The sequence below is a fragment of the Lactuca saligna genome, chromosome 8, assembly GCF_052625555.1.
Source record: "Lactuca saligna cultivar CGN05327 chromosome 8, ASM5262555v1, whole genome shotgun sequence".
Classification (NCBI taxonomy): domain Eukaryota; kingdom Viridiplantae; phylum Streptophyta; class Magnoliopsida; order Asterales; family Asteraceae; genus Lactuca; species Lactuca saligna.
Window position 1 is genome coordinate 175,287,344 of NC_136424.1, and position 23,525 is coordinate 175,310,868.

A 23,525-nucleotide genomic window follows, 5' to 3' on the forward strand; every position below is an offset into this window, starting at 1 on the left:
GGCTTAAAAAGCATCTGCATGGATTAAGAACTGCAAGGACTCGGTGAGTTGAATGAGAAACTCGGCGAGTCCGTTGAAGATAGCCATGAACTCGGCGAGTTGGATGAACAACTCGGCGAGTTCGTTGAAGATTGCCTTAAACTCGGCGAGTTGGCTAGGGTTTCTTCCAAATCTTGGTTACGTATGAACTCGACGAGTTAAAAAGGGAAACTCGACGAGCCAATCAAGGATTTCACGACTTCTCGAATTCAGGAAGGACTCGACGAGTCGGTGATCTGCACTCGGCGAGTCGAGTTAACATAGACTGTTGACTCTGACTGTGGACTTTGACTTGAACCAAGGGTTGACCAGTTGAATTCTGTTGGTTTCTGGTAATTGGGAGATTTATGAAGAAGGTTGTTTGGCATATATAGGTGGTGGAGTTCGTGTTGGACCCGGGAGTTGAGCTTTCTTATTTCTGACGACAGTTGCGAGGTGAGTTATCCTCACTATACTAAGGGGTCTAAGGCACCAAGGCTGGCCCATTGGATATGATATCCTAGTAGTTGTATTATGTTGAGTATGAATCAGTTATGCATGCTAGTTGAAACACTAGAGGGTAGGTCTGTAGGACTACCTGTGATACTGATTAATTGCATGTATGTGCATTATCCGTTACATGTTGATATGTTATGTGGGATGGGTTGAGGGTGTACTACTCCGTGCGGTAGCCAACAAAACCTAGAGTATTCCAGATATGAGCTGAGGGCCCGGTAGGCATTCCAGACTCATACTGAGGACTTGGGAGCATTCCAGATACGAGCTGAGGGCCCGATAGGCATTCCAGATTCGTACTGAGGGCTCGGAGGCAATCCAGATGTGAGCTGAGGGCCCGGTAGGCATTCCAGACTCACACTGTGGGCCCAGGGGTATTCCAGCATGTAAAGCTGTGGACCCGTTATGTGCTGTTCTGCTCAATTTGTTATGATATGTTATGGTGTGACATGGTTATGTGGACTGTATGTGTATCGGTATTTTGGGGGTAACTCACTAAGCTCTCGGGCTTACAGTTTCAATTTATTGTTTCAGGTACATTAGAGGATCGTGACAAGGCGAAGTCATGATCGTACAGCTCCTCCTATTATGTTATGTTTCTGGGAAAACTCTGATATAAATGTATTTTGAAAACAAAGTTGTAATGTTTTGATAAATTCGACATGTTTTGAAAGTTTAAATTTGGCTTGAATTTTTGGGTGTTACATACATGTAAGGACAGATATGAGCAATATTGACTTGAAAAGAATTATAGGGATCAAGTTTGTTAATTATTTAATACTTTAATTAATTAAATGAAACTAGTAGAGTTAAAGGAGTTTACGTGTAAGAATTTGATAGTCAGATAATTACCAAACATCCGGATAATTACTTAATGATCATGTAATTATCCCTTAAGGGTTTCAAGCCTTCCCATATAAATGGATAGGCATAAAACTAGATTCTAAGAGCTGATGCAAGTTCAAAAATCCTAAGAATTTTGGTAGCCTCTAACCTTTCTCTAAATTCCCGATCAACCGTGTTTATATGTTGCATCCTTCGTCTTTATGTGCCACGTCGGACGATCAAAAACCCTAATCTTTTAGTGTTTATGTTGGTGGCTTATACAAACTTGTCAAGGTTGCTTTCTGTATTCATTGGGTGTGACTATATTAGAGGGATTCTTTTTGGATCTGACAACATCCGATCAATTGGATAGACCAAAGAGATCAAATGTTATGCATATACGTTTTTTTTTATAATCCATATATGGTTGATTTATTTAGTTTCTTTAGAGTGGTTGAACATGGATCTACTTTTGGGTTTGTGATTTGATTATATGCTTCTAATGTGCACCTTTGTGTATTTTGTTTGATCATAACCAACCAAAATTGTACATTTAAACCATAGATTCCTTCCGCTCCTTGCACTAATGTATGTATGTTAGCTTGAAATCAACTCCAGAGAGTATTTCTCCATGAAATCGCCATCCTCAAGTTCCCTCCCTAGTTCCCAGTCGTTTTGGCTAAAATAAGGGGGAAATAGTGCATCTTGTAAGCCATTTTTAGTTTCTACCCTTATTTCCCTATAGTTTGTCAATAATGAACTTATTCACTTACTAATAGTTTTCAACTTTGGAATTGATTATTTTAGTCCCCCCCATCCATCTTATGAATTAAATGGTCTAAAAGTTACTTAAATGAGTCAACCCTTTGGTTAAATACACTTTCACTAGTTTGGCGCTTTTAGTCCTTGACTTCCAATTGTTGAATTTTTTCAACATTTAATCTTCTAAACATTTATTTTAATTATGATTCATTTTTCAATTAATTAATTAAGTTATTTAAATCTAGCTACTTATATAATTTCAAACGAAAAACACTAACCCTAAAATTGGGATGTTACAATACCTCATATAAATAGGACTTACAAGTTGAGTATGAAGTATATTTACAGGAAATAGTTAAAGCTTAACATGTTGAAACTCACAGGCAAATTGAAAATCATGGAAGTAGTGGTTATGAGGATTTTCTTATGCAAGATGACATATATGTACATGAAGTTGAAGATGTTACAATAAAATATACCAAAAGCCAGAGGTTGTTTAAGCAAGCAACCTACAAATGAAGATGATATCGGGAAAGAAATGCGTATAAGCTTAAAGTAACCCATGAAATTCTCAATAGGTTAATGCAACTCCCTTTTATTATAGGTAGACTTTTAAGAGTAAGAAGGAGGTTTGAAAAAAGGTTCAACATCAATTTGTGAACAATAGGGGATCTCTACAAAATGACAAGATTAAGGAGAGATATGTGTGTTGAGGTTTGGTCCCAGATGAAGAAATGAATGAGATTATAAATGAAGGCAAAATAAAAAATAATGGCGAAGTGTAGATTCAAAAGAGAAAAATGTCATTTAGTTCTGAATGTTTCAAGACTCGATGAAAGCGATATGTGGATGTTGAAAACATATATAAATGTGCATAAATGCTTGTAGACTTGAGCAATAGAACTTGTATTTCAACATTCTTAGTCAAAGGAGTTGGTGAATCAAATTGAAGTTTATCCCAATATTTCAAGTAGAGCAAGACTACTTGACAAAGAAGAAAAAGTAGTGATCTCAAAAACAAAAGTATTTCGAGCAAAATCAAAGCTAAAACAACTCTTTATGTTACCAATTAATGTTACTTTTAGAAGATGGTAGATCATTTTTTTTAGGGTTAATGTCACTATTATCCTACAAACTTATCAGTTTTGGTTTAAAATTTCCTTCATGATATTTTTTTTTTTGTTTTTTTGGGGGCATGAACTCACTTCTAGTTTGTTAAAAAGGCCATTATACAAAATATGAAGGGGTTAGCCGGTTATACCTCCTAATTGATATCTACTTGGCACCTTAATCATCATATATGGTCCACATGACGCTCAGATGGCATCCACATAGATTTTCCATCAAGATAACAATTTTATGAAATAGAAACTAAAAAACAAAAATAAGATTCAATCCAATATCTCAAACAACATCTTCGCCCCATCTTCAACCTCGATCACCATAGATGCGAGTAGGGCCGTTCCACTATGGTGACCATAGTGTCACCGGCAACCTCTGTTTTTTCTAGATACAGTGTGGAAATTTTTGAATTTTTTTTTTGTTTTATTATTATACCACTATGTAAAAAAGAAAATATATCATCAGCAACACCTACTACGAAATCATACGTCCATCCTTGAGGCAAGCGAGACTTTGCCAAGTTGAACTTTATTTGCTCTAGAATTATAGATTACTTAGTTGAAAAATTATACATTATACAATAACCTATAAAGTTTAGTGTTATTTATTATTATTATTATTATTATTATTATTATTATTGTTATTATTATTATTATTATTATTAGAGTAAATTACATGAATGGTCCCTATGGTTTGGGGTAATTTGCGCGTTTGGTCCCTAACTTATTTTTCTAATTCGGAAGGTCCTTACTGTTTGTTTTTGTTACGTGTTTGGTCCCTATCATACTTAAAAAGACTATTTTACCCTTGATTTTTTAATATATTTAACTCAATACACCCCCAAACCCATCCCCTTCACCTTATCTTATCCACCACATCATTTTTCTCTATTTAAATAATAATACTTTTAGGTAAAATAGGGACCCAACACGTAATAAAAACAAACAGTAGGGACCAAGCGCGTAACAAAAACAAACATTAAAGACCTTTCGAGTTAAATAAATAAGTTAGGGACTAAGCGCGCAAATTACCCCTATCCATAGGGACCATTCATGTAATTTACTATTATTATTATTATTATTATTATTATTATTATTATTATTATTATTATTATTATTATTATTATTCGCATCTTATGTTCCTAACCGTTTTTCCTCCTAAAAGTATAACGTGTTTGATTCGGTAATAATATGGGCCGAGCTCTCGGTTGGGCCCAAAATGGATATTTATCAGAAAAGCAACCAAAAAGAGTCCCAAAAAATGGGGAAGAAGAGGAAGAGGGAGAGAGGAAGCATACATCCCCGGAACAAATACTCCGACAACCCGCCGGACTTCGGTGTTTTGGCATCACTGTATCCTTCATTTCAACCTTATGTCTTCTACTCTCGAGAAGGCAAGCCAAGGATCGATTGGAAAGACTTCAATGCCACTCGTGAGCTCACCAGGGTTTTGCTACTGCACGATCACTCCATCACCTGGTATGTTAATACTAGTGCTAAATTAGGTTTAAGCTCTGCAACTTTTTCGTATGTGCGTGATTTGAAATCAAAATTATCACCCTATGTTTAAAAGAACCGCTAACCATGTTTGGTGAAGATAGAAACATGCCTCGGTTCGATTTGTTAACAAAAAATGGTAATATATCCTTGAGAAATCATAGATTTGGCCTAAAAAATATATTAGTTTTGGCTTGGTGTTTTTGTTTATCTTTCATTGCTAATTCTAACATGGTTATTTGGGCACTTTGAAAATGAAACAATTTCCATTTTCATACGTTGAACGGAAATCGAACAGCTTGAATGCAAGTTTAAAAGCTCAAATTCCCAATCTGCACATCTTGATATCACATAGGATACAAATTGGGCTCACAAATAGTTTTTCATCTGTTGTTTGAAGGGTATTTTAGACTTTCTCTGTGTTATTTTAGGGCCTAGGGTTTAAGGTTATGCACTCTGTGATGGATAAAGAATAACCTGAACTTACAAGTGTAGGTGGATTCCTGATGGACAACTCTGCCCCACAGTACCCAACAGATCCAACTACATTCATTGGATTGAAGACCTTTTATCATCAGACATCATACCCAATTCCCAGGAGGGCAATATTGTCATTAAAGGATTTGATATTGGCACTGGAGCCAATTGCATTTACCCTCTTCTTGGTGCATCCCTTCTTGGCTGGAGCTTTGTTGGAACAGGTACTTTACATTTTTATTTCTTGGATTCCCAACATTTTCTTTTTGTTAAAATTACTCAAATACCCTTTTAACACAGATGTGACAGATGTAGCACTAGAATGGGCTGAGAGGAATGTTAAGAACAACCCACAAATTTCCAACTTAATTGAGATTCGAAAAGTTGACTTTGAGGAAGAGTTGACTGAAAAAGACATGAAAAATGGTGATAAGATTAAGAACTACCATGGGCCTCCTATACTTATGGGTGTGGTGAAAAGTGGTGAAAGTTTTGATTTTTGTATGTGTAATCCTCCTTTCTTTGAAACAATGGAGGAATCCGGGCTTAATCCAAACACCTCTTGTGGCGGAACCCTAGCGGAGATGGTTTGCCCTGGTGGTGAACAAGCTTTCATCACTCGGATCATTGAAGATAGTGTTCAACTTCAACAGTCTTTTAGGTACATTTGTGTCAAGGGTAAAATGGTCATTCTCTCATATTTAAACAGTCAAAAAAGAAACCATCTTTATGCGTTGTTCAATCACTTTATCCAGAAAGACATATTTATTTGTTTATTTTAATTATAAATTGTGTGTGTAATTATGTTTAATAGGTGGTATACATCAATGGTTGGAAAGAAATCAAATTTGAAAAGCTTGATAGGAAAATTACGTGAGGTGGGAGTTAGTGTAGTTAAAACAACTGAATTTGTTCAAGGTCAAACATGTAGGTGGGGGGTAGCATGGTCATTTGTTCCTCCATCAAAGAAAATAATATCATCTCATGTGGCATCCAAAAATGTCCTTACTTTCATGCTTCAGGTCAAACTCTAAACTCCTGTTTCACATGACATGACAAAACAGATTGTACTGTGTATTTGTATCGAGGACAAAATTGTAAATTTTTCGAAGCTTGTATGAATTATTATCCTCAAATTAATATAATTTTTTTTAAATTACTTCAGGGAATTCAACGCAATTTTAGTGCATTTCATGTTCTCCAATCAATCGAATCCTTCTTCCACACAAATGGCGCCACCTGTAAATTAAATGCTTCCACTTTTCATATTGACGTATGTTCATTTACTTTTTTTTTTTTTTTTTTTTTTTGGGTAAAAAGTTAGAGAAAGCCTCATTGTGATTGACACACTAATTTGATGGAAATCAGATACACGTGGCCATGTCTAATTGCAAAGAAATCTTGAAGGATATTGACTTTGTTGACCAGTCAAATGATTTACAATTCCGCGTAACAGTGAGTATATTATTATTTTCTTTATGAAAAAATAGTTAATCGATAAAATGTTTGTATTTTGTATTTATATATTTTTTTAATTGTTTTGTTATTTTAGGTCTTTGAGCAAATTCCGGGCACTCTTTTAATTAGAGGATCTTTGAAACCTGGAGAAACCTCTGTGCCAGGTTTTTTTATGTGTTCATTATATATTTTATTTGATTAAAATTAAAATAAAAGCTATATTACTACATAGTGCAAATAAAAAATATAAATCTTGTATAAATGCAAGTAATTCTTTGTGTCTTTTTTGCAGGGTTACTTTCGTCGATATTCCAAAAGTTGGAGGACGCTTTGAGAAATTCATTTTGCCCACAAAAGCTTTCAAACTCGGATCATGTATAATTTAATCATTTTCCTTCTCTTTACAAACATCATGATTAATGCACACATCATAAACAAGTTTTTGTCATTTTGGTTTTTCATATTAGATTAAGCAAAACACCCACCCACCATCTCGCCGGAGATAAAATTCCGGTGGCTTTTCCGGCCATATTTTATTTTTTCACGCCTTCCCTTCGATTCGGGCTTGAGTAAGCCCAACACACGCATCAACAAAATCCTCATTTATAAAATCAATTGAAAATATTTGCAACCGATTTGCACAATCTCTCGAAAAACATTGCGATATGAACAATCTCCCGTACCCGTGGATCCGATTCGTTACCGCTTTCACACACACAATCGGGTTATCCGCCCGCGGTGTGACCGTATTCTCGACCCGATAAAAATACTTACGTGAACAAACCGGTTGTTGTTGACTCAAATACTTCAAATTACTTTGAAATTTTGTAAAAGGTAAATCCGTATTAATCCAATTATCTTTCAAATACCCTGAGCTCCAAAACGGGCCCCCGGGTTTCACCTCGGGTGATTCCCGAGGCTTCCAAACACAAATCACCCGTTTTGGTAAAATCTCTGCAATCGTTTTCTCAAAAACACAGTCGTCCTGATAAATCAACAACTCCCCGAGATTCTCCAATAAAAAATTCTCAAACGCGGGTGGATCTTTCCGTCCGTATTCCGTCCGAATCTCTAGAATCACGATTTCTGATTCCGTCTCCGAAAGGAATCGCTTAACATCGTCAAGCACAACGTCGATTCCATATGTCGTTATGATTCCGTGACAAACTTTTCCGTTCTTCTCGACTCGGATATCGAGGACGCGGGTCCCACGTACGAGTTGTTGGTAGATGGATAGAGACTGGCATTGGGCGAAGGGTCGGGTTATGGCTCTTATTCCGATCTTGTCGGTGGCGGAATCGTGGGTCCCGGGCCAGACGATTTTGTTAATCGGAAGTTTGGCGGGATTCAGGCCGGACATCCAGTTTTTCCTATCGGCTGGATGGATATCGCATCCCGGGTAATCGCATCCGTTTTCTTTTTTGAGTTTTCGTAGTTTTTTTCGTTCTGATACAACCGCTCTTCGACGTTCGATTTGTTTAGACCATTTGGGGCCCATTGCTATATAAGGATGGAAATGATTAGGAAAGTCATTAGGGTACATTTTTTGTAACCCTAAATTTGTGATTTGGAATGTTTTTGGTTATCTTTCTTGTGGAAATTATTACATTTTGTTGATGATTTGCTTACGGGGGAGTTGAAAGTTGATGTTTGAAATTGGATGATTGGATCATTGGTTGGGAGGTAAAATCTATTTGTTTTGAAAATGTGTGTGGTTGGTGCTTTGGGAAAATGTCAAATTTCCAAAGTAATAGGAGTATATGACATTAGGTTTTTCTGTATGTGTATATATATTAGGTATACATAAATACACATACATATACATATACGTATGAATACATTATACACATGCAAATAAAAAGAATTACAAAAGACACTTATAATCAGGTTTTTAATAAAGAGGATAAATTTATGGTTCCTACTCTTAAAACAAAGGAATAAAGAACAATACACTCAAAGATGAGGCTTTGGGGAAGGAAATGGTTGCTAAAACAACATTATTGCAATAAAACCACAACACCCCAAAAGTCCCATAAACAATCACCTCAACGGCCTTCTTTTTCCAAGCTGATATTCCCAAGCCATCCACCGAAGCTATCAAATTTGAGAAAGAAGATCTGGCCATTTAAAAATCTTTCCCAAGTTTGGTTAGCCACATCACAAGTTAAAAACAAGTGATTAATGTTTTCATTGACACATTAACAAACCGGGCAAAGAAGAGAGTGTAAGTCTGAGACCAAATTATCGGAATCCTGTTTAATGTCAATCTCCAAAAGATAATATTTATTTATGTCTGTACTATTTTGTTCCAATTAGTACAATATCTTCACTCTCCAAACATATATCAACAATATGTTGATGGATCCAACGCCCCCTAACAACCATAGACCAGTAGCGGATCCAGCCCCTTTAAGTGGGGTGCATGGACCCCAATTGGAGGTGGGTCTCACCATATTTACTACTAGCCCTCCAAAAAATCTGACTTTTACTAAAACCCCCCCCTCTTTGGCACCCACTTATACTTTAAATACCATCATTGGCATTTTTTTACTCAAAAACCCCAAAAATACATTAAATTTTCAGAATTTTATACTTCAATGTATTTTTTGTATTTCGTTCTGGATCCGCCAATAGACTTCCCACATCAAACCTTCACACCAATTGAGAGCATTGTCACCTTCCAAATTATTTTTATATTCAACAATGCAAAAAAGATGTGATCTATTGATTCCGACTCATTGTCGTGCAAGTGCAATATACGCCATTGTATGGGATTATAGTTCTACTTCTATCTCTTAATCATTTGTTTGCAACCATAAATCCAATAACATCATTTTGAGTTGTACTAATGGTATATGTTGTCTAATCAATTTTCATTATTGTCCACCTTCATGGGAGGACAAGTCTAGGGTTGCAATCCAATCAAGTTTTTTTAGTATTAGAGCTCAAATTCTAGCTGAGCTCGTTTGAGGAGTTGAGCATAGAAAATGAGTTTGAAACATATAGTGAGTCAACTTGAGTTTATAACTTATAAGGATTCGACTATAATTCTTATTGAGCTTTGTATATGTTTTCATATTTTTGGGTTGAACTTATATCAAACTTGATTTGTTGAAATTTTTTTTCAAGTTATTCCAGATTTTGTCCTTTAGTAAATGTTTTGATAGATAGGTTCGAACTATTAGGCCGGAGGGAGTGGTGCCACCGAAATCGCACTCCCTTCACCGCCACATGTGTGCCACGTTATTTTTTACCACACAAGTGTGGTTTCTTGCTACACCAAGGAGTGATGCCACACTTTTATTTATTTATTTATTTTTTTGAAGTATTTTAATTTAATAAAACTTCTTTTTTATTAAAAACCATAATTTTTCATTACTTGAAAATTAAAAAAAAACATTACATTGAAAATTCAAAAAACATTACATTGCATTACAAAATAAAATAAAATAACACACATGATATTAACATAATCCTAGAAACTTAAAAAAACACAAATAAAATAACTAAAGCAAACTACATAAAGCCGCTCTCCGAGAACTTGTCTTCGGAGTCATTCGGTGGATCCAAATTAAGGTTAATGTTTTGAACCTTGTAAATGTGTTCCACCAAGTCATTGCGAAGATTGTGAAATGTTTCAGTGCAACGTATCTCTACTCTTCTGTTCATATACTCTTTGCCACCAATTTCTATTGGTTGTGTCTCTGGTATGGTTTCTTCCTTGTCAAACGCACATATCGTTTTTCCTTTGTCTTCAATAATCATGTTATCCAGTATGAGACATGTATACATGATTTCTTGAAAATTTTCCTTGCCTAAATTAACTGTTGATTTTTTCAATATGAACCACCGTTTCTTTAGAGCTCCAAAAGCCCGCTCAACATCCTTCCTAGCTCTTTCTTGAGCTCTCTTGAATTTTCTTTGTCTAGAATCATGTGGACACGTAAACGATTTAACAAACACAACGTACTCAGGATAGATTCCATCGACCAGATAATAACCATACTTATATGACGTTCCACGCACTTCAAAAGAAGAATCTGGTGCAGATCCATCATATATGTTGTTAAATATAGGTGAACGGTTAAGAACGTTGATTTCGTTAATTGAACCAGGGAAACCAAAAAAAGCATGTCAAATCCACAGATCTTGTGATGCAACTGCTTCAAGTATAATCGTTGGGTGATCATGATCACCTCGGGTAAATTGTTCATGATATGACGTAGGACAATTTTCCCATGTCAATGGAGACAATCTAAGCTTCCTAGCATTCCAAGTAACCCATGCACACTAGCATGATGAGCTTGCAATTGCAAGATGTCATTACGTATAGGCTAACATAATTATTTTGGACCATAAAACTGAATCACAATTTTGCAGAAATAGTGGAGACTGTCTCGTGCGGTCCTAGCAAACATCCTAAAACTTTCGTCTAACGCATCAGACGGAATGCTATATGCTAACTGACGAAGTGCGGCCGTGCATTTTTGTAAGGGAGTGAAATCGGGTGTACCTTTAACATCATAGCGTTGTTGAAAAAAATTGCATTCCTTCGTTACATCTTCAACTATACGTTCGTATAAACCTTTGAACATTCTGAAGCGCCTACGAAAATAGTACATTTGATAAGTGACATTCTCTTGAAAATAGTCTTGTACCAAATGTTGGTTGGCTTCTTCACGATTTCTAAAAATAAAACTTTGTGTTCTTCGTTGGGAACTTTCAGCTGCGTTATTGCATAAATCATCGTATGTTTGTTCCCACCATTTGAGCACACGCAACAACGACATCAAAAATAATCTGAAATTCTTCAGAAGATGACATTTTTTGAGAGAGATTGATGATTTTTTTTAATAAATTTGAGAGAGAAGGGTTTGTGATGTTTGAGAAAAAAAAGAAATGTATGTGTATATATAGGAAAGAAAGGGAAAAAGGAAGAAAAAAATTAATGAGCAAAGAGGACCGTTCAACAGTCAAACATTCAACACTCAATCACGAGTCGCGGTCCTCTCGAGCCGTAGTGAGGCAAAAACCGCACAAAACCGCAGCTTGGGAGTGGTGTGCGCGGTTGAGGTGGCACAAACCGCGGCCCAAACAGCGGCCACACCCTCTAGCCTTATCTTTCAAATTGAGCTCTAATCTTCCTCGAGTTGAGCTCGAGCTTTTAGGAAAACTAGTTAACCAATTGAATCAAGTCACTTTTATATATTATTAAATATATTTTAAATTTAAACAAGAATATATATATATATATATATATATATATATATATATATATATATATATATATATATATATATATATATATATATATATATATATATATTTTGCACATTTTCTATCAATATAGAAAATATTTTTCATAAATATCGAAAATTGTTTTTGTTCCGTGTAAATCTACATATTTTGTATACCACGAGACTTAAAACCTCAACCAATTGGGAAAGAACATCTTTCGAACACACCTAATACCGTTATGCCAAACATCATTTGGTTATAATTTGATTATTAACTACAAAATATTATCAACTATTTTCCCTGCCAGCCACAGATTGAGGATATCGTTTGAGATCTGAAACCCATAAACAATGGTTGTCAAAACAATATGAAATTGAAAACTCAAAATAGAAACTTTGAAACCTTAATCAAACTCTTCAAAACCCAAAAAACTGAAACCCAAACACAAAATTCATGAAGAAAAAAGAAATACGTTAATACAACTATACAAAAGGGGTGACTACAAATATTAAGATGCTATATGGTCAATTGCGCGACTTTTATATATTTATAACATAATAATCACGTATTTCGTATTTGGGCATTTGTTATTTGAAAAAAAGTGAACATGTAGTCCACATTATTTACCCCTTTCTAGGTGATTAAACTCTATCTTTCAAAGATACTATGGTTTTATTATGAAAGACTGAAACTATCTTCAACATTAGCGCATAATGAGACCTTCTCCGCTAGTCTATCTCATCATTATATTGAAAGTTTCCCCTCCCGATGCTTAGTTAATTTCAAAGTTGATATCAAGATGGAAGAGAAAGAGAATAAGAAAAATTCAAGATAAAGACCCTTCTTAGCTTAAGAAGAATTTACACATTTCAACCTCCGTGCTAGTTTTAGATCTTCTTCGCTTTTTAACATTTGACGAATATTGCCACGTGAAAAGAGCTTATAGCAGATTGATACACAATAAAAAATTTAAAAATATACTCATTCTTTTGAGGAAAATATTCAAAAGCACTGGTTTGTGATCGCATTTTGCAAAATTATTGTGAAACATAATTTTTTCCTAAACAATCGATTTGTTGGTTTTGTTGAAAAAAACAGTTTCGCAAGTTTAAAAGGTAATTCATAAACTATTTGCCAAATATTATATTAAAGAAAATGGTTTCTCAAAAATAAGTCTTGTGAAGTAGGTTGTCACTTTGTCATAAATGTACAAAAGTTGGTTAATTCCTTACACAACAATCGATGTCACACAACATTATCATTTTCAAGTTTGTAGGTTATATTTTTGCCTAAATTGGTAGAAAATTGTAATTGTTGCAATCATGGTCCATCTCGCCAAAAAACAAAGTATGTCTATTTCCCACAATCTGCCCCTACATGAAACTAATTATTTGCAAATTGTAATAGAAATAATCGGATAATAAAGTAGAAAACACACATCCAAACACCCCCTAAAACACAAATGAACACAAGACAACAAAACAACTCAAACCATAAACCATTAAACCATGCCTACATCGTTACCTCATGATAGGCTAAATGCAAGAAATAACAACATACTTTCATGATTATAATTGGATAGAACTTTTTAAGCATAATATTGTAACACAAAATAATTGAATAGTACAAAATGCTATAGTTGGTTAGCTTTTCAAAGTACTATGTCTTAATAACAAAAAATTTCAAAGTACAATGTTGTACTTTAACATCAACTCATTCATCCTACAAATCTATGAACTTTATCCCTCTTTCTAATTCACTCTTCAATTATTCAACAAAAAATACATCAATCCATCTCATTCTTCATATCAAAAAGAAATCAAAAACAAACATTGAAACATTACCTTCAACTATCACGAAAAGATTCATCATCATCTTCTTCCATTTCAGAAGCTAAAATCTCCAAAACCGATTCAACCTCACCTTCAAAACCATTCAACTTATCCGATACACTAAAAGCATGAAACTTTTTCTCATTTTCCAACCAACTAAACCCTAATTCTTTCCTCACACCTCTTTCCTTCATAATCTTCCTCACTTTTCCCACCAAATCCCACTTCCCTGAAATCGCATATATCCCTGAAAGCAAAACATACCCAACTGAAGAATCAGGTTCCAATTCAATCAACTTTTCACCAGCTTTTATCCCCAATTCCATATTCCCATGAATCCTACAAACTCCAAGTAAAGCTTTCCAAACTCGGACATCAGGTTCTACTTTCATCTTCTGTAAACAATTCACCACTTCATCAAAACACCCTCCTCTCCCCAAAAGATCAATCAAACACGCATAGTGTTCTTCATCAGGACTAATCCCATGATCTTGAATCATATTGTTGAAAAGATTAACACCCTCTTGAACAAGTCCCGAATGACTACAAGAACTTAAAAGTATGACAAATGTAATCCTATCTGGTTTTACTTTTGATCTCACCATGTTGGAGAAAAGCTCTAAAGATTGTTTTCCATGACCATGTTGAGATAAAGCTGATAACATTGTGTTCCAGAGAATTGTGTTGCGTGTATCAGTGACAAGATTGAAAACTATTTGACTAAGTTGTAAACTTCCACATTTGGAATACATGTCGATTAGGGAGCTAAGAACTATAGTGTTTGGTGTGAGATGTGATTTTATCAAGAATCCATGGATTTGTTTACCGATTTTGATTGAAGTGAGGCTAGCAGAAGCACATAGGGCGCTGCTGAAAGTGAACTGATTTGGGGTGACTTTTTGTGATATCATCTTTGTGAAGAGGTTAAGTGCTTCATATGGGAAACCGTTTCTTGTGTATCCTGAAATTAGTGAGGTCCAAGATATGGGATTTTTGTTTGGCATGATGTTGAATAACTCGTTAGCTGATTTCATGTCACCTGACTTTGCGTATGCTGAAACTATAGTGGTCCAAGCAAGAACGTCTCTTTTAGGCATTTCATCGAACAGGTTCCTTGCATTGTGAATCTCACCACATTTTGAATAGCTGTCGATGATTGAACTACAAAGTACTATATTTGATAAGAAACCAAGATGAAATACCTGACAATGGACTTGTTTTGTGAGTTTTAACTCTTTTGTTTGGATGCAAACGGTTAAGAGACCTGAAAAACTGAACTCGTTTAGCCTAATGTTTGACATTCTCAAATCTTTAAAGAGCTTCAATGCCTTGTTATAATGCCCGGTGTGTGCATAGCCGATGACCATTGTATTCCATGACACAACATCCTTCTCCTGCATTTGGTTAAACAAGGACTGAGCTGGTTTCATCATCCTTAACTTAGCATACCCCGATAGCATGTTGTTCCAAGAATACAAATTTTTGATAGACATTTTATCAAACACCTTCCGTGCACAAACCCAATTCCCACACTCTGAATACATGTAAATTAGTTGATTGGACAAGAACGTACCGGGTCTCTTCCGACCCGTAACATTCATATGCAAATGAACCCATTTTCCTTCTTTAAGTGATCTGTAATTCGCACACTGTTGCAAAAGAAGAGCTAAAGATCTCGTGTCCAAACGTAGACCTTTACTTGCTAAATTTTCGAGCGATTGCACTGCTTCCTTGAGGCGTCCTTTCGAGCATAAATTATGTACCGATTGGATCACACAAGGATGTTGAATTTGATTATAGTTGGTGGGTTTGAGAGAGGGCATTGCAAAAGAAAGACACCATGTTAGGAGAATGATGGTTTCTTGTTCCTTGTAAACTTCATCCGGGTTTTTGTTGGTTTTCTTGTTTCGTAGTTATAGCTCGTAATGGACAGTGATAACCGGTGGGAGGTTTTAGTTCCGCCAAGCGCCGCCGGTGATTATGGTCTTACGACCTACAAATGAAGCGGATTGGAGCGCAGCGGCGATCCCTCCGAATTGGAAATTTGCTTTTGGCCACGTCACACTTGTCCCAAATCTGACCAAGTTGTTTTATTTTATATTTTTTCTTTATAAATTACATATTTGGTCCTTGTGGTTGACTGTAGTGTAAAATTGATCAAGGTAATCCTTATGGTTTCAAATCTTGCATCGGAGGTCCTTGAGCCTAACTCCCATTAAGTTTCTACCATTAATGAAGGGCATGTGGCTCTCACGTAAGGGTAAAACTAACTTTTCGCTTCGTTTGAGCCTAACTCCCATTAAGTTTCTACCATTAATGAAGGGCATGTGGCTCTCACGTAAGGGTAAAACTAACTTTTCGCTTCGTTTGAGCCTAACTCCCATTAAGTTTCTACCATTAATGAAGGGCATGTGGCCATCACGTAAGGGTAAAACTAACTTTTCGCTTCGTGCCTTGGCACCTAATGACTTGCCGCCATAATCATGCATTAATTGAGACTTTAATGTTAACCATCACTTCTAAAAAACGTTGTGGATCGTCAACCTAAGAAAACCTCATTAAGTTTTTGTAACATTCGTCCATCTGATCATCTACCCTTGCTAAAAGCTTGAGATCATAGTAATTTGGGAAGAAAAAACAAGCTAATCAATATGTTCCAACCCACAATGTGGAGTATTCATACCTCTGAAAGTGGCATGGATATGAAGGAAGTTTATAGTAGGTTCATCGGTGCAATCTTTTACCCTAAATCTTTTATTACAAGAGTTATGTAACAGCCCGGAATTTTCAGGTATTTATTTTGGATTTATTTATGGAATTGTGAGTGGACTCGGCGAGTTGGAGCCCAGACTTGCCGAGTAGGATCGCGGATTTGGGCACGAGTTCGCGTCCGGACTCGACGAGTCCAAAAGTGGACTCGGCGAGTCCACGCTGTGTGGTGAAACCCTAATTTCCGGGGTTTGCGGCCTATTTAAAGGGCCTTATGGCCGTCATTTGTTCTCACCCAACCCCTAGAGAGAAACCCTTGTGTGCTTGAACGTTTTGAGAGAGAAAGGAAGCATTCTTGACCCTTGTGTGTGTCATTTAGCAAAGAAGGAGAAGATTCCAAGCAAGAGGAAGCAAAGGAGGTTGCTATTCTGTGGATTTGAAGCTTAGATCATCAATCTAGAGGTATGATTTCGGATTACTTTCTGTTTTGTGATGAATAATGGGATCTAGGGTTTCTTATGGACATTTATGGGATGATTTGATGCCAAATAGTTCCCTTCTTGTGTTGAGGCTCTGGATCTGGATCCATAGAGGTCCAAAGAGCCTCATTCTTCAAGCTTTATGTTTAGCAATGGAGTTTATGACCTTGGGTTGTAGTATTTGAGACAAAAACATCATTTATGGTCATATAGAGATTGTATGTGCATCAAGATAGTGACTTTACGTGCTAAATATGCTTGGAAGGACTGGATCTATGGGTTAATGGATTGGATCTGACCTTATGAGCAAGTTTGAGTCATTGCATGGCATGGACTCGCCGAGTCCGAAGAACAGACTCGACGAGTAGTATGAATGTTGCCCGACCACACTGCGAGTGGTCTTGCCGAGTAGGGAAGGGTTGACTCAGTGAGTCAGGGGGAAGTCTGAGTGGACAGGTGGACTGAGTCAAGATGGACTCGCCGAGTTGTTCTTGAGACTTGACGAGTTGAGTCGTGGTGGCCCCACAACTCATTCCAGGTGGAACTCGTTGAGTTAGGAGGATCCTCGACGTGTCGAGGGAGGATTTCAGGGAAATCAGTGTATACGCTCAGACTCGCCGAGTCGCTATTGTGCACTCGCCGAGTCCGGTCAAAGTTGACCATTGACCGTTGACCTAAATTGACTTGTTAAAGAGTAGTCAACCTTAGTTGGGAAAGTGTTAATTAGAGATGTATTGTGATATAGGAGGACTTTAGCTCGGGGGATCGAGCACTAGTGATTTCAGGATTCACGACTTACCGATACACGAGGTGAGTCTTCTCACTATACTTTACCTTGAGTAGGTAACCAGAGTTATGTGATAGAGTGTTTGTATGCTATGTATGTTATGTGTTGTACTGCATTATTTCTATGTGATTTATGCTGTGCATGTTTACAGAGTTAGAACCTGAGGGTTCACAGAGTTTGGGTGCACGGACCCACATAGTTATAGCCTCGAGTGGCTAATATGTGTTATATATGGTATTTTGGGGAACTCACTAAGCTTTGTGCTTACAGTGTTTGATGTTATTGTTTCAGGTACTAGTGACGACCACGGGAAGGCACCGACTTGATCCGTACACACTCACGGAGTTTATACATTTGTGATCTCGGGATTTTGTACTTACTTGAATTGGATAATTAATATGGTTGTTTTATGAATATTAAATGAATTATGTTTCACGAAAAATTGAAAAAAAAAATTGTTTGAAATTTACGGTGTTACAATTTGGTATCAGAGCCTTGGTTTGAGGGATTCGGGTACACCTTCGGGAGTATTTGAACTCAAACTGAGGATTCGGAAAAATATTTTCAAAAGAAAATTTAACTTTTCTAAGAGTAAAAGATTTTTAGAGAAATTCAAGGAAGAAACGTGTGTATGATCAGTCAGCACCCGAACGGTGATTTCCCAAAATACCCTTATATTATATGTTTATGGTGTATTCTCTTGTTAGAGTAGGCTAGGTATTATTATTAGGACTAGAGTGCCCTGATTTGTGATGCCTTAGCCTAGGGAGATGTGAGCTGCTATGAGATGCTTGAGAGCGAATAGGTAGTAGCGAGGAGCTTATGAGAGATCGGTTAGAGAGTGATAGAGTACTTGGAAATTGGGATCCGAAGAGGAGGATTTGGGGTGTGCACTGAGACGGTGTGGACAGTAGTATTGGGCCCGTACTACTGAAAGCACCGGGGCGGTGCACGATCCAACTAAGAATCTTTGGAATACCAAGAATCAAGGAGGGATGGGTTGTCGAGTGTGAGTATGCTCGAGCGGATTCTAATTTATCGTATGTTGTATTTCAGAGGTTGATCATGGTGAGGAAACGTCATATGCCGGAGGGTGTCGGGGCTAGTGATGAGGAGATCCGACAGATCATTCATGAGGAGGTGGCTGCAGTCATCAGAGCAGAGATACCAGAGATGTTCGGGTCTATTAAGACTGCACTGATCGAGACTTTCGACGAGCGTTATGCCGCTCTTTCTGAGGCTGCGGTTGCAGCGGCCACTGCAGCTGTTGCTGCTGCTAGGCCGCAGGGTGGTGACGCGTTGCTGTTCCGGGAGTTCAGCAACACGAAAACACCGGAGTTTGATGGGACCCAGGATCCGGTGGCGGCCATGAGATGGATTTCTGACATAGAGGGGTGTTTCTTCACTTGCTCATCTCCTGAGCATCTGAGAGTATGGTTCGTGCTGAACCAGCTTCGCTTGGGAGCGAAGGACTGGTGGAAGTTTGTCACAGCACACTTTTCGCCTGCTGAGCTAGTGGCAGTGACCTGGGAAAGGTTCACTGCCATGTTCCGAGATGAGTATGTGCCCCAGGTTGAGCGGGAGCGGTTGGTCCAGGAGTTTCTGACCCTCAAGCAGGGTACTGAGTCTGTTACAGTGATCACCAGGATGTTTCAAGAGAGGGCGATGTTCTGCCCTGAGCACGTGTCCATTGAGCAGGCACATATGAGTCGATATTTGAGTATTTTGAGACGGGACATTCGGGAGTTCGCCACGAACTCCTCATACCGGACATTTTCCGAGCTTCAGGCAAATGCCCGGAAGAGGGAGATTGAGTTGGAGACCCAGGCTAGGGAGGAGGTTGAGTCTCATGGTAGGGATCGTCGACCGGTACAATTCCAGCCAGCAGCCAAGCGGGCCAAGCCCGCTGATCCCAAATCAGGGAGCCAGAAGGGCCGCACTTGTGGAAAGTGCGGCAAGAGTCATGATGGAGTGTGCAGAGCGGGATCTTGCTACAAATGTGGCAAGGAGGGGCATATGGCCAAGGATTGCCCCAAGGGGTTTGCAGTATGTTTTCACTGCAACCAGACCGGACACCGGAAGGCGGAGTGTCCGCAGTTGCGGGGATCAGCTCAGGGAGCACCTCAGGGATCTGCCCCTGCCGCCATCAGAGCTACCGGGAGTGGGCCAGTGAAGTCCGAGGCACCGAGGGCACGTGGGAGAGCATTTCAGTTGACCGTGGAAGAGGTCCGTGCAGCGCCTGATGTCGTGGCTGGTATGTATTCTTTCGTGTATTTATTATAATGTTGAAATATTATGCTTATATTATGTTATGCGTAGGTACTTTTCTTGTGAATTCTGTACCTGCCTTGGTATTATTTGACTCGGGCGCGAGTCGGTCCTTTGTATCTTTGGCTTTTAGTCAGCACATCAGTATTAGTCACGAGGCGCTGAGTCGGCCTCTAAGAGTTTCTATAGCTGACGAGAAGGCGATATATGCCACGGAGGTGATCAGTGGGTGTGTACTTGAGATTTTCAGTGTTGAGTTCCCGATTGATTTGGTTCCTATTGCCATGGGGGATGTTTGTGTCATCGTGGGCATGGACTGGTTGAGCAAGTTCGGTGCGGTTATCGACTGCGAGCGACAGCTAGTGACCATACGAGACCCTAGTGGGGGAGTTCTTACAGTGTACGGCGAGGGTACCCGTTCTGGATCAGCATTTTGTTCGGTCGCTAGGGTGAGGCAGTGTTTACAGCAGGGCTGCAAGGGTTTTGTGGCGTACGTGTCAGATACGCGAGTTGATTCCGGGAGGCCGAGGTCGGTGGAGGAGGTTCCTATAGTGCGTGAGTTTCCAGATGTTTTTCTAGAGGAGTTGCCGGGGGTGCCTCCCGTGAGGCAAGTAGAGTTCGGTATTGATTTGGTCCCAGGGGCCGCGCCTATTGCTAAGGTGCCTTATCGTCTTGCACCTCCAGAGATGCAAGAGCTATCCTCGCAGCTTCAGGAGCTGCTGGGGAAAGGGTTTATTCGGCCGAGTAGCTCCCGTGGGGAGCGCCCATTCTGTTTGTAAAGAAGAAGGATGGTTCACATCGGATGTGTATTGATTACCGAGAGTTGAACAAGCTGACGGTCAAGAACCGTTACCCGTTGCCGAGGATCGACGATTTGTTCGACCAGTTGCAGGGAACATATTGGTCTCCAAGATCGATTTGAGGTCTGGATACCATCAGGTGAGGGTACGAGATGAGGACGTCTAGAAGACAGCGTTTAGGACGCGTTATGGGCATTATGAGTTTGTGGTGATGCCTTTTAGACTCACCAATGCTCCGGTAGTGTTTATGGATCTGATGAACCGGGTATGCAGGCCGATGTTGGATCGGTTGGTGATCGTATTTATTGATGACATTTTGGTATATTCGAGATCTAGGGAGCAGCATGAGGAGCATTTGAGGGAGATCCTTGGAGTTCTGAGATCGGAGAGGCTTTATGCCAAATTCTCCAAGTGTGACTTCTGGTTGCGAGAGGTCCAGTTCCTTGGACATCTTGTTAACCAGGATGGGATATTGGTCGATCCGGCCAAAGTGGAGGCAGTTATGAGTTGGGAAGTGCCAAGGTCACCCTCCGAGATCAGGAGTTTTCTGGGGTTGGCCGGTTATTATCGGAGATTTATCAGGGATTTCTCCAAGATCGCAGTGCCACTCACTAAGTTGACCCGGAAGGGTGTTGCTTTTTCATGGGGTCCTGAGCAGTAGGCTTCCTTTGAGACGCTTCGCCAAAGGTTATGCGAGGCCTCGGTGTTAGCCCTCCCGGAGGGAATGGAGGATTTTGTTGTATACTACGATGCATCGATTTTGGGATTGGGAGCGGTACTGATGTAGAGAGGGCATGTGATAGCGTATGCATCGAGGCAGTTGAAGCCTCACGAGTCGAGGTATCCCACCCATGACCTAGAGTTGGGGGCAGTGGTGTTCGCCGTCAAGATTTGGCGCTATTATTTGTATGGGGTTCGGTGTACGATATATACGGACCATAAGAGTCTGAAGTATTTGATGGATCAGTGCAACCTAAATATGCGGCAGAGGAGGTGGTTGGATGTGGTTAAGGATTATGATTGTGAGATCCTGTACCATCCGGGCAAGGCTAATGTGGTAGCCGATGCCCTGAGTCGTCGGGCGGAGAGTGCCCCGTTGCGAGGTGTATGTTTGCGTTTGACCGTGATGACTCCGGTGTTGGACACCATTCGAGGAGCACAGGCTAAGGCAGTGAGGTCGGAAAACCAGAAGAAAGAGCGAGTTGTTGGATTGGTATCGGAGTTCGTTACTGATGGTCGGGGGCTTATGACTTTTCAGGGCTGTATTTGGGTACCGTTCGTGGGAGGTACACATACCATTTTGATGGAAGAGGCTCATCGGTCGAAATTCTCAATCCATCTCGGGGTGACTAAGATGCATTTGGATTTGAGGAAGGAGTATTGGTGGCCCTGTATGAAGAGAGACGTTGCGTGGTTCGTCGAGAGGTGCTTAACCTGCCGTAAGGTTAAGGCCGAGCATCAGAGGCCGCATGGTAAGTTGCAGCCATTGGAGGTTCCCGAATGGAAGTGGGAACATATCACTATGGATTTTATCACTAAACTGCCAAGGACTGCTCAGGGAGGTGATGCAATTTGGGTGATTGTGGATAGTTTGACGAAGAGCGCTCATTCCCTTGCCATCAGTGAGAGTTCTTCTGCAGAGAAGTTAGCTGAGATATACGTGAGGGAAGTGGTATCTCGGCATGGGGTGCTGATCTCGATTGTCTCCGACCGGGACGTGCGTTTCACTTCCAGGAGTTGGGTACTAGGCTGCATTTTAGTACCGCATATCACCCCCAGACAGATGGACAGAGTGAGCGGACGATTCAGAGCCTCGAGGACATGCTCCGAGCATGTGTATTGGATTTTGGGGGAAGTTGGGATACGTATTTGCCGTTGGCCGAGTTTTCTTACAACAACAGCCATCATTCGAGCATCGGTATGCCACCCTTTGAGCTGTTGTACGGGAGGAAGTGTCGAACCCCCATTTGGTGGGGAGAAGTCGGGCAGCATGTTATGGGCAATACGGAGATAGTGCTTTAGACGACAGAGCAAATCCAGCAGGTCAGGCAGAGGCTACTGACTGCTCAGAGTCGACAGAAGAGTTATGCGGACAGACGCCGGTCCGAACTTGAGTTCCAGGTCGGTGATTTTGTGCTCCTGAAGGTCTCTCCTTGTAAGGGAGTGATCCGATTCAGGAAGAGGGGCAAGTTGGGGCCCCGATATATCAGACCATTTCTGGTAATCGCGAGGGTAGGCAGGGTAGCCTATCGCTTGGAATTGCCGGCAGAATTGGGGCAGATTCACGACACTTTCCATGTGTCGCAATTGCGGAAGTGTATAGCCGATGAGTCGGCAGTGGTTTCATTAGACGATATTCAGGTGGATGCGAGCTTGAATTATGCTGAGAGACCAGTGGCCATCAGAGATCGGAAAATCAAGGTTCTGAGGAACAAGGAGGTACCTTTGGTCTTGGTTCAGTGGCAACATCGGAAGGGGTCCGAGATGACGTGGGAACCAGAGCGTGAGATGCGAGAGCATCATCCAGAGTTATTTGCAGAGTGAGACTTCGAGGGCGAAGTCTAGTTCTAGTGGGGGAGAATTGTAACAGCCCAGAATTTTCAGGTATTTATTTTGGATTTATTTATGGAATTGTGAGTGGACTCGGCGAGTTGGAGCCCAGACTCGCCGAGTAGGATCGCGGATTTGGGCATGGGTTCGCGTCCGGACTCGACGAGTCCACTACCGTCATTTGTGCT

At 39.6% G+C, this 23,525-nt stretch overlaps 4 protein-coding genes across 4 annotated transcripts; 1 reads left to right on the forward strand and 3 right to left on the reverse strand.

The window, feature by feature from the left end:
- The first annotated feature begins 4,482 nt into the window (after positions 1-4,482).
- On the forward strand, positions 4,483-7,122 carry FIO1 (methyltransferase). The gene is made up of 8 exons (XM_078970603.1): positions 4,483-4,721; positions 5,235-5,440; positions 5,517-5,877; positions 6,031-6,238; positions 6,382-6,489; positions 6,585-6,671; positions 6,769-6,838; positions 6,967-7,122. Exons 1-8 carry the CDS (start codon positions 4,504-4,506, stop codon positions 7,053-7,055), a joined length of 1,347 nt encoding a protein of 448 aa, XP_078826729.1. The 5' UTR covers positions 4,483-4,503; the 3' UTR covers positions 7,056-7,122.
- On the reverse strand, positions 7,086-8,395 carry LOC145011858 (uncharacterized). Its single transcript, XM_078970604.1, has one exon. It carries the CDS (start codon positions 8,215-8,217, stop codon positions 7,216-7,218), a length of 1,002 nt encoding a protein of 333 aa, XP_078826730.1. The 5' UTR covers positions 8,218-8,395; the 3' UTR covers positions 7,086-7,215.
- Positions 8,396-10,190: 1,795 nt separating this feature from the next.
- On the reverse strand, positions 10,191-11,464 carry LOC145010325 (uncharacterized). Its single transcript, XM_078968880.1, has 2 exons — positions 11,188-11,464; positions 10,191-10,714 (listed from the first exon to the last, which is right to left on the reverse strand). The coding sequence occupies exons 1-2, from the start codon at positions 11,462-11,464 to the stop codon at positions 10,191-10,193; spliced, it is 801 nt and encodes a 266-aa protein (XP_078825006.1).
- A 2,064-nt stretch (positions 11,465-13,528) lies between these two features.
- Positions 13,529-15,797, reverse strand: LOC145012983 (Pentatricopeptide repeat (PPR-like) superfamily protein). Its single transcript, XM_078971785.1, has one exon. It carries the CDS (start codon positions 15,565-15,567, stop codon positions 13,759-13,761), a length of 1,809 nt encoding a protein of 602 aa, XP_078827911.1. The 5' UTR covers positions 15,568-15,797; the 3' UTR covers positions 13,529-13,758.
- Between the last annotated feature and the right edge of the window lie 7,728 nt (positions 15,798-23,525).